Source organism: Heptranchias perlo, chromosome 8, assembly GCF_035084215.1.
Source record: "Heptranchias perlo isolate sHepPer1 chromosome 8, sHepPer1.hap1, whole genome shotgun sequence".
Classification (NCBI taxonomy): Eukaryota; Metazoa; Chordata; class Chondrichthyes; order Hexanchiformes; family Hexanchidae; genus Heptranchias; species Heptranchias perlo.
Genome location: NC_090332.1, coordinates 76,598,024 through 76,610,605, shown reverse-complemented (window position 1 = coordinate 76,610,605; position 12,582 = coordinate 76,598,024). Strand labels below are relative to the sequence as shown.

Sequence of the window (12,582 nt, the reverse complement as noted above, 5' to 3'; positions counted from 1 at the left end):
TGGCCATAATCTTCCAATCCTCCTTTGATATGAAAGTGGTACCAGAGGACTGGAGGATTGCAAATGTTACACCCCTTGTTCAAAAAAGGGGAGAGGGGTAAACCCAGCAACTGCAGGCCAGTTAGTTTAACGTTGGTGGTGGGGAACATGTTAGAGACAATAATCCGCAACAAAATTAATTGGCATTTGGAAAAATATGGATTAATAAATGAAAACCAGCACGGATTTGTTAAAGGAAAATCGTGTTTGACTAACTTGATTGAGTTCTTTGATGAAGTAACGGAGAGGGTTGATGAGGGTAGTACGGTTGAAGTTGTGCATATGGACTTTCAAAAGGTACTTGATAAAATACAACATAATAGACTTGTTAGCAAAATTGAAGCCCATGGGATTAAAGGGGCAGTTGCTGTGTGGATACGAAATTGGCAAAGGGACAGAAAGCAGAGAGTAGTAGTGAACAGTTGTTTTTCAGACTGGAGGGAAGGATACAGTGGTGTTCCCCAGGGGTTGGTGTTGGGACCTCTGCTCTTTTTGATTTATACTAATGACCAGGACTTGGGTATACAGGGCATAATTTCAAACTTTGCTGATGACACGAAACTCGGAAATGTGGTAAATGGTGAGGAGGAGAGTAACAGATTTCAGGAGGACATAGAGGCAGACTGGTGAAATGGGCAGACACATAGCAGATGAAATTTAATACAGAGAAATGTGAAGTGATTCATTTTGGTAGGAAGAATGAGGAAAGGCACTATAAACTAAATGGTACAATTTTAAAGGGGGTACAGGAACAGAGAGACCTCTGGGTGTACGAATACAGGTCTTTGAAGGTGGCAGGACAAGTTGAGAAGGCTGATAAAAAGGCATACGGGATCCTGGGCTTTATTAGTGGAGGCATAGAGTACAAAAGCAAGGAAGTTATGCTAAACCTTTATAAAACACTGGTTACAGCCCAGCTGGAGTATTGTGTACAATTCTGGGCGCCATACTTTAGGAAGGATGTCAAGGCCTTAGAGAGGGTGCAGAAGAGATTTACTAGAATGGGCCAGGAATGAAAGACTTCAGTTATATTGAGAGACTAGCGAAACTGGGGTTGTTCTCCTTGGAGCAGAAGGGTTTTGATAAAGTAAATAAGGATCGGTAACCAAAGGACACAGATTTATTGGCAAAGAACCTGAGGCGACATGAGGAAACATTTCTTTTACACAGCGAGTTTTTACGATCTGAAATGCACTGCCTGAAAGGGTGGTGGAAGCAGATTCAATTTCAAAAGGGAACTGGATAAATACTTGAAGGGGGAAGAACTGCAGGCCTATGGGGAAAGAGCAGGGGAGTGGGACTAATTGGATAGCACTTTCACAGAGCCAGCACAGGCTCGATCGGCCGAATGGCCTCTTGCTGTGCTGTATCATTCTATGATTCTATGATTATACCATCCAGCTACATTTTGAATGCCTCTAGTGTTTTATCCCTATTATCCAATCCGGCCTATAAGTCTCAGATTGGTGAAGGACCCTAAATATACCTGCTTACACCCCCTGACTCTGTGGTGTTTTGTATAGTGATTTTTGCCCCAATTTTCTCCTATTTCCTCCCTGGTCTGCTGAGGGCACTCACCCCCACATCAGCCCGCCAGTGTCTCAAACGAGGGGTCATTCTTAATGTGTGGGGCTGGACAGTCAACGTTGGCAAGCTATTCGACCACGGATGGTATTGCCTCCGAGCAGCAACAGGACCCTGGTTACGCCCAAGAACCACACACGCATGCACTTTGTGTAGGGGTCACTGGATAGCAAGCGGGAGTTGGAACCGCAACCGCTGGCCGTGCCCAGATCACAGGCCGGAGTTCTGACCTGGAACCAGCTGCTCTAGTGCCGCAGTATGGAGCAGCCGTTTGCACAGAGAAAGTACAATGTATAAGAGGCATCCCCCACCTTTTTTAAAATTGATTTGAATAAAATATCTGCTGCTGTCCTAACAACAACATCTTGCATTTATATAGCGCCTTTAACACAATAAAACATCCTAAGGCGCTTCACAGGAGCATTATTAAACAAAATTTGACACCGAGCCACATAAAGAGATATTAGGACAGGTGACCAAAAGTTTGGTGAAATAGGTAGGTTTTAAGGAGCATCTTAAAGGAGGAGAGAGAGGTAGAGAAGTGGAGAGGTTTAGGGAAGGAATTCCAGAGCTTAGGGCCCAGGCAGTTGAAGGCACAGATGCCAATGGTGGAGTGATTCAAATCAGGGAAGTGCATGAGCCCAGAATTGGGGGAACGTGGAATTCTCGGAGGGTTGTAGGACTGGAGGAGGTTATAGAGATAGGGAGAGGTGATGTCATGGTGCAATTTGAAAACAAGGATATGGATTTTAAAATCGAGGCGTTGCTGAACTGGAAGCCAATGTAGGTCAGTGAGCAGAGAGGTGATGGGTGAATGGGACTTGGTGCGAGTTAGCAGAATTTTGGATGAACTCAAATTTACAGAGGCTGCAAAGCCTATCAGAAGAGCATTGGAATAATCGAGTCAGGAGGTTACAAAGGCATGGATGAGGGTTTCAGCAGTGGATGAGCTGAGGCAGGGGTGCAGGCGGGCGATGTTACAGAGATGGAAGTAGGTGGTCTTGGTGATGGAGTGGATATGGAGTCAGAAGCTCAGCTCGGGGTCAAAACCCCACAAACAAGGAGACTACTCATAACAGAGAACTATTAGAGAACAAGCGGGTAAGTTCTCCACTCTCAGTGTGGAGTTGTACCCGTGGGGAGTGCAGGTCAGAAAACCAGGGCTGCAGTGTTGTCTCCCCAACTGGGATCAACAAATTTATCTGAACATCCACTAGACATTCGAGATGTAAATTTGCAGTAATGCAACTGGTTCTGATGTGCAGTGGGCACAGAGGGTCAGGGTGAATTACTAACATCGCTGTAATCGGAGGTGGGGAGAAGGAGTCTAACCTACCGAGATAAAACTAATGAGGCAGCTTTACCCCTAAACACCATGGGGGTGAAGTTCCACATTGGTCGTCTGGCTTGCTCCCCCCCCAACTTCTGGGGAAGAGCTGTAGAAATGGCAAACCGGCGGGAGAACCTCCTGCGGAAATTCGAGCCCCGTTAATTTAGCCTGGTGCCTTTATATCAAATACATTTTTCCTTATTGTTATTGTGAAAACCAGCCTTGGTTATGTTGGTTTGAGGTGGCAGCACAGTTGAAAGCGTGTCGGTTAACAGGTAACTAGTAACTAACACATTACATGGAAGGATCGTTCACGTCGCAGCCTGTCAATCAACCAACAAATCTTTCTGCTGCTTCACACTATTCTTTCCAAGGGAAGATTGAAGTCACGAAAACAACAAACTCGCCACCCTGTCAGACTGTTAATTGGCCTGCGAATCCTTCCAATACGTCACACTATCCTCAGGTCTGGAGGTTTGGAAAGGGCTGTTCTTAGCGCTGTTGCCTCATTGATGGATAAATCCTGAATCAGAGCACCAGGATCTGTTAGTATCAGCAGCTAAAGATATATGGGAATTAATGGCAACAAGGATTTCAACTTACATGAGGCCCCCCTGAGGCTCATGTAGGGGGAGCCCTGTAGGGCCATTGGAGGTACAGGGGATGCCTGAAGGGCAATTGGAGGTGCGGGGAAGCCTGACAGATAGAGGGAAAAAGGAAAATGGGGAGAAGCCAGATATGCTTGTGAAGCTATGTCATAAATGTTGTTAGTGAAGTTAACTATCCATATAGGAGCAATCTATGGGTCTGATTATTGTAACCCTGAAGCATGTATAGATACTGTTTGTAGCCTTTTGATCCTGTCCTTGGTAGCTGTGAGGCTCAGTTTGTAAGTGTTTATGTTTCTAGGATAGTGCTTATTACACAACATTACCTGCAGATGAATTGCAGACAGCAGCTCCTGACGTCCTGGATATGAACAGTGACCCATCACTTCAGGAACCCTTTGAGACTGCACTGGGAGACTCGGCCTCCTCTAAGCTTGATGACCTACAGCGATCCTGGGAAACTCTAAAGAATGTGGTGAGCTGGTGACTGATGGGCGACATAAATAATCTTCCTTTGTATCTCTTCGTCCCCTTGTTTGTTGCTCTTGCTCCTCTCCTTCGTCTTCTGGTCGGGAGTGTAGGCAGGTGATCACCTCCTGTAACTATGCTAGATTCATAGAATATTATTCATTCTCAGGATGTGGGCATCGCTGGCAAGGCCAGCATTTATTGCCCATCCCTAGTTGCCCTAAGAAGGTGGTGGTGGGCCTTCTTCTTGAACCACTGGTAGCAGTTTGATACAACTGAGAGGCTTGCCAGATGAGGGACTGGAGTCACATATAGGCCAGACTGGGTAAGGACGGCACGTTTCCTTCCCTAAGAGACAATAGTGAACCAGTTGGGTTTTTATGATAATCTGGCAGCTTCATGGTCACTTTTACTGAGACCAGATTTTTATTTCCAGATTTATCTTAAACTAAATTCAAATTCTCAAACTGCCACGGTAGGATTTGAATTCGCCTTCAATGGATAAATAGTCCAGTAACATCACCACTACACCCCAGAATCATAGAAACTACAGCATAGAAAGAGACCATTCAGCCCATCGAACCTGTGCCAGTGCTAGCTCTTCAACTGGAGCTATCGGGGCCAATCTTCCTCTCCTGGTGCCATCTGGGAATGGTCAGTACGGAGCGCACCAGAAATTAGTCCCACTACATTGGATTCTACATCGCCTGAGCTTCCTCTGCAGTCTCGATATGATGAATTCTGTGCTCAAGTCCCTGGAGTGGGGCTTGAACCCACAACTTTCTGACCCAGAGACGAGAGTGCTACCACTGAGGCACGGCTAACTCCCAAGGAAAGCACGTGTGGGTACGAGGAACGATGGGAATAGGAGGAGGGAGCTGGTTTGACTGTGAAGCTTCTTGTTTTGACCCAGATGGCATGGAGCAGGTGTATAGTCAAGGAGAGGAAATATTTAAAGTGGTTCAAAGTTCATGTTGATGCTTAAGTTTGTGTGTGAATGGAGAGAGCCGGAGGTTGATTTTATTTTGTGTTCTGTGAGTGTGTCTCGCTGTGCTGGCACCGTGTGTGGTGTGGCAGATGTTAGTGGAGTTGCTGACCATAAGCACAGAGCTGTTTTGATTATTTTGTTTTCCCCACCAGTCTATGGTTTCTGGGAAGGTGATTCTGGTCAGATTGGGTGTGGAGTAAATTCTATTCGTCACACACATGATAACCAGTTATCACATAGAATGTGTGCTGTGTAAATATTCGTCCTTCCAAACCCTCTCTCTGTTGCAGATCAGTGAAAAGCAGCGCACTCTTTACGAGGCCCTTGAACGACAGCAAAAGTATCAGGATTCTGTCCAGTCAGTCTCGACCAAGATGGAGTCGATTGAGGGGAAGCTCGGTGAGGCGCTCGATGTGGGCAAGAGCCACGACATCCAGACAGCTGCACACAAGGTATGTCCCTTGTGTACCGCTGTCCCTGATTAGCTCGTTACTGCTATCAATGAACTCTGCTCTCTCTGACAGACGGGCAACACTGGCTTAAGAAGGAACTGCTCTGTGACCTGTGGGACCAAGATCGCTCTGCACAATTTGATCACGTATCCTTTGAGCTTTGAGTCTTCTGAAGGTTTGTCAAATTCGGATTAAGGATAATTGTGATTCTGTGTCTCCCAGGCGCTGATGGATGAGATTGTGATGCTCCAGGATGAGATCAATGAGCTCCAGATCTGCTTTGCTGAAGAGCTGGTGTCAGACACCGTGGACACAGATACTGCTGACCAGCTGGCCATGCAGTCCACGCTAACAGTCCTCGCAGAGCGAATGTCCACCATCAAGATGAAAGCGTTGGGAAAGAAACAGCTTCTCGAGGTTTGCAGACTCTGAATTCTCTTTCTACTTGCGTTCTTAGGCGGTTCTGCTTTTTCTTTGATTTCCAGTTCATCTCTTTGTGCTCATTCGAAAGCCCTTGTCATTATCCTTTGTTTTCAATCGTCTACTAAATTCCAGAAAGGAGACTTGTATATAGGCCAGGGAACAGAGGCTTTAGTTAGAGAAGTTGGGACTCTTTTCATTGGAATAGAGAAGGTTAAGAGGAAATGTTCAAAATGATTACGCCCTTTGATAAGGTAAATCGGGAAAACTATTATCACTGGTCAGTGAGTCAGTAACTAGAGGTATTAGTTTAAGATAATCATCAAAGAAACAAAGAAGGAAGGATAGAAATTATTTTACCAGAGAGTTGTTAGGAAATGGAAAGCCCAGCCAGAATCAGTGGGCAACGCAGAATCTAAAATAGCTTTTAAAAGGGAAACGGATAAATATTTGAAAAAGAAAAATTTAAAGGGGTATGGGGGAAAGGGCAGGGAGAATGGGACTGCACGCGAGCTCTTACATAGAGAGGGCGGAAGGGGAGTGGCCTGAATGGGGTAAGGGCTGGGTTATGGGACTAAGTGGAGTGCTCTTTCAGAGAGAGGGCATAAGGGCGATGGGCTGAATGGGGAAAGGGCAGGCAAATGGGACTGAGGTGAGCTGGTGGGAGGTGCAGGAGCGAGACTGTGTTCAGTAACATGCGTATTTAAAGGGATTTGACTGTAGCCTGAACAAAGTTAAGCAACCAGTGATCACAAATGTTCTTTTAGGCAAATGTTCAGAGCTTTCTCTGATGGAAAAGGTACAAAGATTATGAGAGGACCTGAGAATAAACCGTATGAGAATAGGCTCAAAGAATTGCGATCCTTCCCATTGGAGATAAGGCGGGAGGGAGGGAATAGGACTGACATTTTCAAACTAATCAGACTTAGTGACATAGAGGATCAATCAGGCTCTTTGAATTGCCACGAGACAGCAGAACAAGGGGGCGAGTATAAAGTGGGAAGAGCTCGACTCAGGCAGGACTTAAGGAAGCTTAAGGACTTAATTCACTGAGAGGGCGATTGGTTTTTGGAAGAGTTTACCAAGAGAGGTTGTAGAGGCAAAGAACTTGAGATCTCTTCAAGGCAAAATTGGACAAGTACCTTGAAGAGAAACACATTATCCGATACAATTGCTAGGACACCAGGAAGACTGACTAGTTGGGCTGATGGTTTCTTCAAGCCGTGAGATTTTCTATGTTTTTACTCTAGGGTCACAGAATGTACCTCAAAAGATATTCCCCAAAAGATGTTGGCAGTCTTTTGACTCCTGTATTGCCACCTGCAACATTCCTCGCGGACGGGCCCAATTATTTTCAGCTGTTGGGTGCTACCTTATAATCCTGTAGCTGATGAATGTTCCTGTGCGAGTAGGTGACAGGCAGATAGCCCTGACCTTTAATCACTCTGAGGCACTCTACTCCAACATAAAACAAGCAGGAACATTATCCTACTTTTCAGTACACGGGACAAAAGCAAGCTTGAAGCAGTTAGAAATCATCCAGTACAGCTTTTGATGCACTGCGTCCATTCTAACAACACAGGCTTTTGTATTGCGTATTAAAACCTGTTTGGCCAGTTAAGTTATGTGACCTTGAATAAAAAGAGAAAATGCTGGAAACACTCAGCAGGTCAGACAGCATCTGTGGAGAGAGAAACAGAGTTAACATTTCAGGTCGATGACCTTTCATCAGAACTGGAAGAAGTTAGAGATTTAACAGTTTATAAGCAAGTACAGAGCCAGGGAAAAGGGGAATAGGGTAGCGGGCAGGAGTGATTAAAGGACAAAAGGGATGAAGGTGCAAGGCAAGAGGGGGTTGGTAATGGGACAAGTAAAGAAACAAAAGATGGGTCTAGAGGGAGTGTGAATGGTTACAGCAGAACTATTACCAGCACCTGCTGTCTGAGAAAATGGGAGCGGTGGTTATGATCTGAAGTTGTTGAACTCATTGTTGAGGCCCGTATGTTGTAAAGTGCCTAATTGAAATATGAGGTGCTGTTCCTCAAGCTTGCATTGAGCTTCATTGGAACAGTGTAGGAGGCCGAGGTCAGGGCGGGAGTGGGATGGAGAATTAAAATGGCAAGCGACCGGAAGCTCAGGGCGACGCTTGCGGACTGAACAGAGGTGTTCAGCAAAGCGATCACCCAATCTGCGTTTGGTCTCCCCAATGCAGAGGAGACCGCATCGTGAGCAGTGAATACACTAATCACAGTTGTGACCTTGTCTGCTCTTTTAGGAGAGGCTGAATGATCAGGTGGAGGAACAAAGGCAGGAACAAGCCCTCCAACTATATCGCAGTGAGGCTGATGAGCTGAACAATTGGCTTCTGATTACAAAGGCCTCATTGGACGCTACACTGAATGTACCCGAGGAGCAGATGGACATGGAGGAACAGCTCATTGACTGTCAGGTATTGAGTCAAGCTCAAAAGAACTCCAAATAATAAAGGATTATTTTCCTTCCATATCTAGATTTTTATCTGAGTTGAGTTGAGTTGTGTTATGTAATGACTGTTGAGTAAGAAAAAAACTTGGATTCATGTAACACCTGATCACGTCCCAAAGCGCTTTACAACCAATGAAGTTCTTTCGAAGTGTAGCCACTGTTGTGATGTAGGAAACACGGCAGCCAATTTACACACAGCAAGGCAGCAATCACATAAATGATATGAATGATTATTTTGTTGGGTTGTTGGTTGAGGGAGGAATGTTGACCTGAACACCAGGAAAACTTCCTGCTCCCTGAACAGTGCTGTGGGATCTTTTACTTCCACCAGACGAAGTATAAAGGACTCATTTAGCATCTCATCCAAAAAATGGGACCTCTGACAGTGCAGCACTCCCTCAGTACTCTTCTTAAGGTGTCAGTGGCTCAGTGGTAGCACTCTTACCACAGAGTCAGGAGGTCATGGGTTCAAGTCCCACGCCAGAGACTTGAGCCCAAAATCCAGGCTGATGCTCCCAGTGAAGTACTGGGGGAGTGCTGCACTGTCAGAGGTGCCTTTTTTCGGATGAGACTATTCGAAGAAGAGCAGGGGAGTTCTCCCCAGTGTCCTGGCTAATACTTATCCCTCAACCAACATCACTGTTATTATTTGATTGCTGTTTATGAGATCTTGCTGTGTGCAAATTGGCTGCCCTGTTTCTTACATTACGACAGTGACTATACTTCAAAAGTATTTCATTGGCTGTAAAGCACTTTGGGATGTCCTGAGGATGTGAAAGGCGTTATATAAATGCAAGTTCTTTCTTTCTTTATTTAATATTGGTCACTTTTTAACATTCGCCTGCCGGAGTCCAGAATACTGGGCATTCTTTTAAACAATGCAGCTTCAACAACAACAACTTGCATTTATATAGCGCCTTTAACGTCGTAAGACGTCCCAAGGTGCTTCATAGGAGCGATTATCAAACAAAAGTTGATACCTAGCGACACAAGGAGACATAGAATTATAGAATTATAGAAAGGTTACAGCACGGAAGGAGGCCATTCGGCCCCTTCGAGTCCACGCCAGCTCTATGCAAGAGCAATCCAGCTAGTCCCACTCCCCTGCCCTTTCCCCGTAGCCCTGCAAATTTTTTCCTTTCAAGTACTTATCCAGTTCCCTTTTGAAGGCCATGATTGAATCTGCCTCCACCACCCCCTCGGGCAGTGCATTCCACATCCTAACCACTCGCTGAGTAAAAAAGTTTTTCCTCATGTCACCTTTGGTTCTTTTGCCAATCACCTTAAATCTATGTCCTCTGGTCCTTGACCCTTCCACCAATAAGAACAGTTTCTCTCTGTCTAGACCCTTCATGATTTTGAATACCTCTATCAAACCTCCTCGCAACCGTCTCTGTTCCAAGGAGAACAACCCCAGCTTCTCCAGTCTATTCACATAACTAAAGTCCCTCATCCCTGGAATCATTCTAGTAAATCTCTTCTGCACCCTCTCTAAGGCTTTCACATCTTTCCTCAAGTGCGGTGCCCCGAACCGAACACAATACTCCAGTTGTGGCCGAACCACTGTTTTATAAAGGTTCATCATGACTTCCTTACTTTTGTACTCTATGCCTCTATTTATAAAGCCCAGGATCCCGTATGTTTTTTTTAACCACTTTTTCAACCTACCCTGCCATCTTCAATGATTTGTGCACATATACCTCCCGATCGCTCTGTTCCTGTACCCTTTTTAAAGTTGTGCCCTCTAGTTTATATTGCCTGTTCTTGTTCTTGCTACCGAAATGTATCACTTTGCATTTTTCTGTGTTACATTTCATCTGCCACGTGTCCGCCCATGCCAACAGTTTATCTATATCCTCTTGAAGTCTATCACTATCCTCCTCATTGTTTACTACCCTTCCAAGTTTTGTGTCATCTGCAAATTTTGAAATTGTGCCCTGTACACCCAAGTCCAATTTGTTAATATATATCAAGGAAAGCAGGGTTCCAGCACTGACCCCTGGGGAACACCACTGCACACCTCCCTCCAGTCTGAAAAACAACATTAGGACAGGTGCCAAAAGCTTGATCAAAGAGGTAGGTTTTAAGGAACATATTAAAGAAGGAGAGAGAGGTGGAGCGGTTTAAGGAAGGAATTCCAGTGTTTAGAGCCTCGGCAGCTGAAGGTACGGCCACCAATTGTGGAGAGATTAAAATCGGGGCTGCACATGAGGCCAGATTTGGGGGAACATAGAATTCCCAGAGGGTTATAAGGCTGGAGAAGGTTACAGACATAGGAAGGGGCGAGGCCATGGAGGGATTTGAAAACAAGGATGAGAATTTTAAAATCGAGGCGTTGCCGGACCGGGAGCCGATGTAAGTCAGAGAGCACAGGGGGGATGGGTGAACGGGATTTGGTGCAAGTTAGGATATGGGCAGCAGAGATTTGGACAAGCTCACGAAGGGTGGAAGATGGGAGGCCGGCCAGGAGAGCATCGGAATAGTCAAGCCTGGAGGTAACAAAGGCATGGATGAAGGTTTCAGCAGCAGATGAGCTGAGGCAGTGGCAGGGATGTGCGATGTTACGGAGGTGGAAGTAGGCAGTCTTGGTGATGGAACGGATGTGTGGTTGGAAGCTCATCCCAGGGTCAAATGGGATGCCAAGGTTGCGAACTCAGACAGTGGCCAGGGAGAAGGTTGGCGGCGGTGTCTAGGGAACAGAGTTTGTGGTGAGGACCGACGACAATGGCTTCTGTCTTTTCAATATTTATTTGGAGGAAGTAGGAAGTTTTTGCTCATCCGGTACTGGATGCCGGGGAAGCAATGTGACAAATCAGAGACAGTGGAGGGGTCAAGGAGGTGGTGGGAGGTGTAGTCAGCGTACATGTGGAACCTGGCGTTGTGTTTTCGGATGATGTCGTGAGGGGCAGTATGTGGATGAGAAATAGGAGGGGGTCAAGGATAGACCCTTGGGGGATTCCAGAGGTAACGGTGCGGGAGCGGGAAGAGAAGCCATTGCAAGTGATTTTCTGGTTATGACTGGTTACACTCAGCTGGATGACGGAGGAGAGGCGTTGGAGGAGGATGGTGTGGTCAACCATGGCAAAGGCTGCAGACAGATTGAGAAGGATGAGGGAGGATAGTTTACCACGGTCACAGTCACATAGAATGTCATTTGTGACTTTGATAAGGGCCGTTTCAGTACTGTGGCAGGGGCGGAAACCTGATTGGAGGGATTCAAACATGGAGTTGCGGGAAAGATGGGCACGGATTTGGGAGGCGACAACACGTTCAATGATTTTGGAGAGGAAAGGGAGTTTGGAGATGGGGCGATAAATTGCAAGCACAGAGGGGTGAAGGGTGGGTTTTTTGAGGAGCGAGCTATTTCTAAGGGGGGAATTAAGGTGCTTTGTCATCAGACTGGGTCAAAAACAGTCAAGTTGCAGCAATCAAATCGTTCCACTTGTAAAGTTTGCTCCTTTGCTGCATGAGTTGCTGCAGTAAGTTAGAGATTTGTGTCAAAGTCTTACAAAAATGTAGTCAAGTGATTAGTGGTGCTGCACTGACACTAGCATGGAGAAGATTGCTGGGTGAAGGAGATTATAATAGAAAAGAAAGACTTGCATTTATACAGCACCTTTCATGACCTCAGGACGTCCCAAAATGCTAATGAAGTACTTTTTTTTAAAGTGTAGTCACTGTTGTAATGTAGGAAACACAGCAGTCAATTTGTGCACAGCAAGATCCCACAAACAGCAGTGTGATAATGGCCAGATAATCTGTTTTAGGTGTTGGCTAAGGGATAAATATTGGTCAGGTCACATTTGTGAAGCAGATTACCGTTGTAAGACAAAAAGTATGAGACTTTTAGATTCTGAATATGTACAGAGTAAGCACCTTGAAGTATCTGATCAGCTGTTACGCATGATGAATACATGGGCCTTGAGAGTTGTTGTAATTCGGAGCTGCGTGTGTGTTGAAAGATGTTTTGAGTTGCTCTCGCTGTTTTTGCTGCTATAGAACATGCTGGTGGAGATCGAGCGGAAAGTGGTGTCCATTTCTGAGCTCTCCGTGAACAGCGAGAACTTGCTCATGGAAGGCAAGCCCCATACTCGGGAACAAGCTGAGCACCTGACCGAGAAACTCCGGAATCTGAAGGGGAGCTTGGTGGAGCTGCAGAAAATGCTGCAGGACAAACGGATCAATATCAAAGTAAGGCCTTTACCCTCA

General features: G+C 45.7%; 1 protein-coding gene across 6 annotated transcripts in view; it reads left to right on the top strand.

Annotated features, from left to right (window-relative positions):
- Positions 1–12,582, top strand: part of syne1b (spectrin repeat containing, nuclear envelope 1b) — a 478,102-nt gene that overhangs the window by 286,947 nt on the left and 178,573 nt on the right. For all 6 annotated transcript variants that reach the window (XM_067989374.1, XM_067989378.1, XM_067989371.1 and 3 more), the window contains 5 exons: positions 3,863–4,036; positions 5,308–5,469; positions 5,692–5,886; positions 8,165–8,338; positions 12,373–12,564. In XM_067989374.1, coding sequence (XP_067845475.1) covers positions 3,863–4,036; positions 5,308–5,469; positions 5,692–5,886; positions 8,165–8,338; positions 12,373–12,564 — 897 coding nt within the window. The remainder of the gene's footprint in view (positions 1–3,862; positions 4,037–5,307; positions 5,470–5,691; positions 5,887–8,164; positions 8,339–12,372; positions 12,565–12,582) is intronic.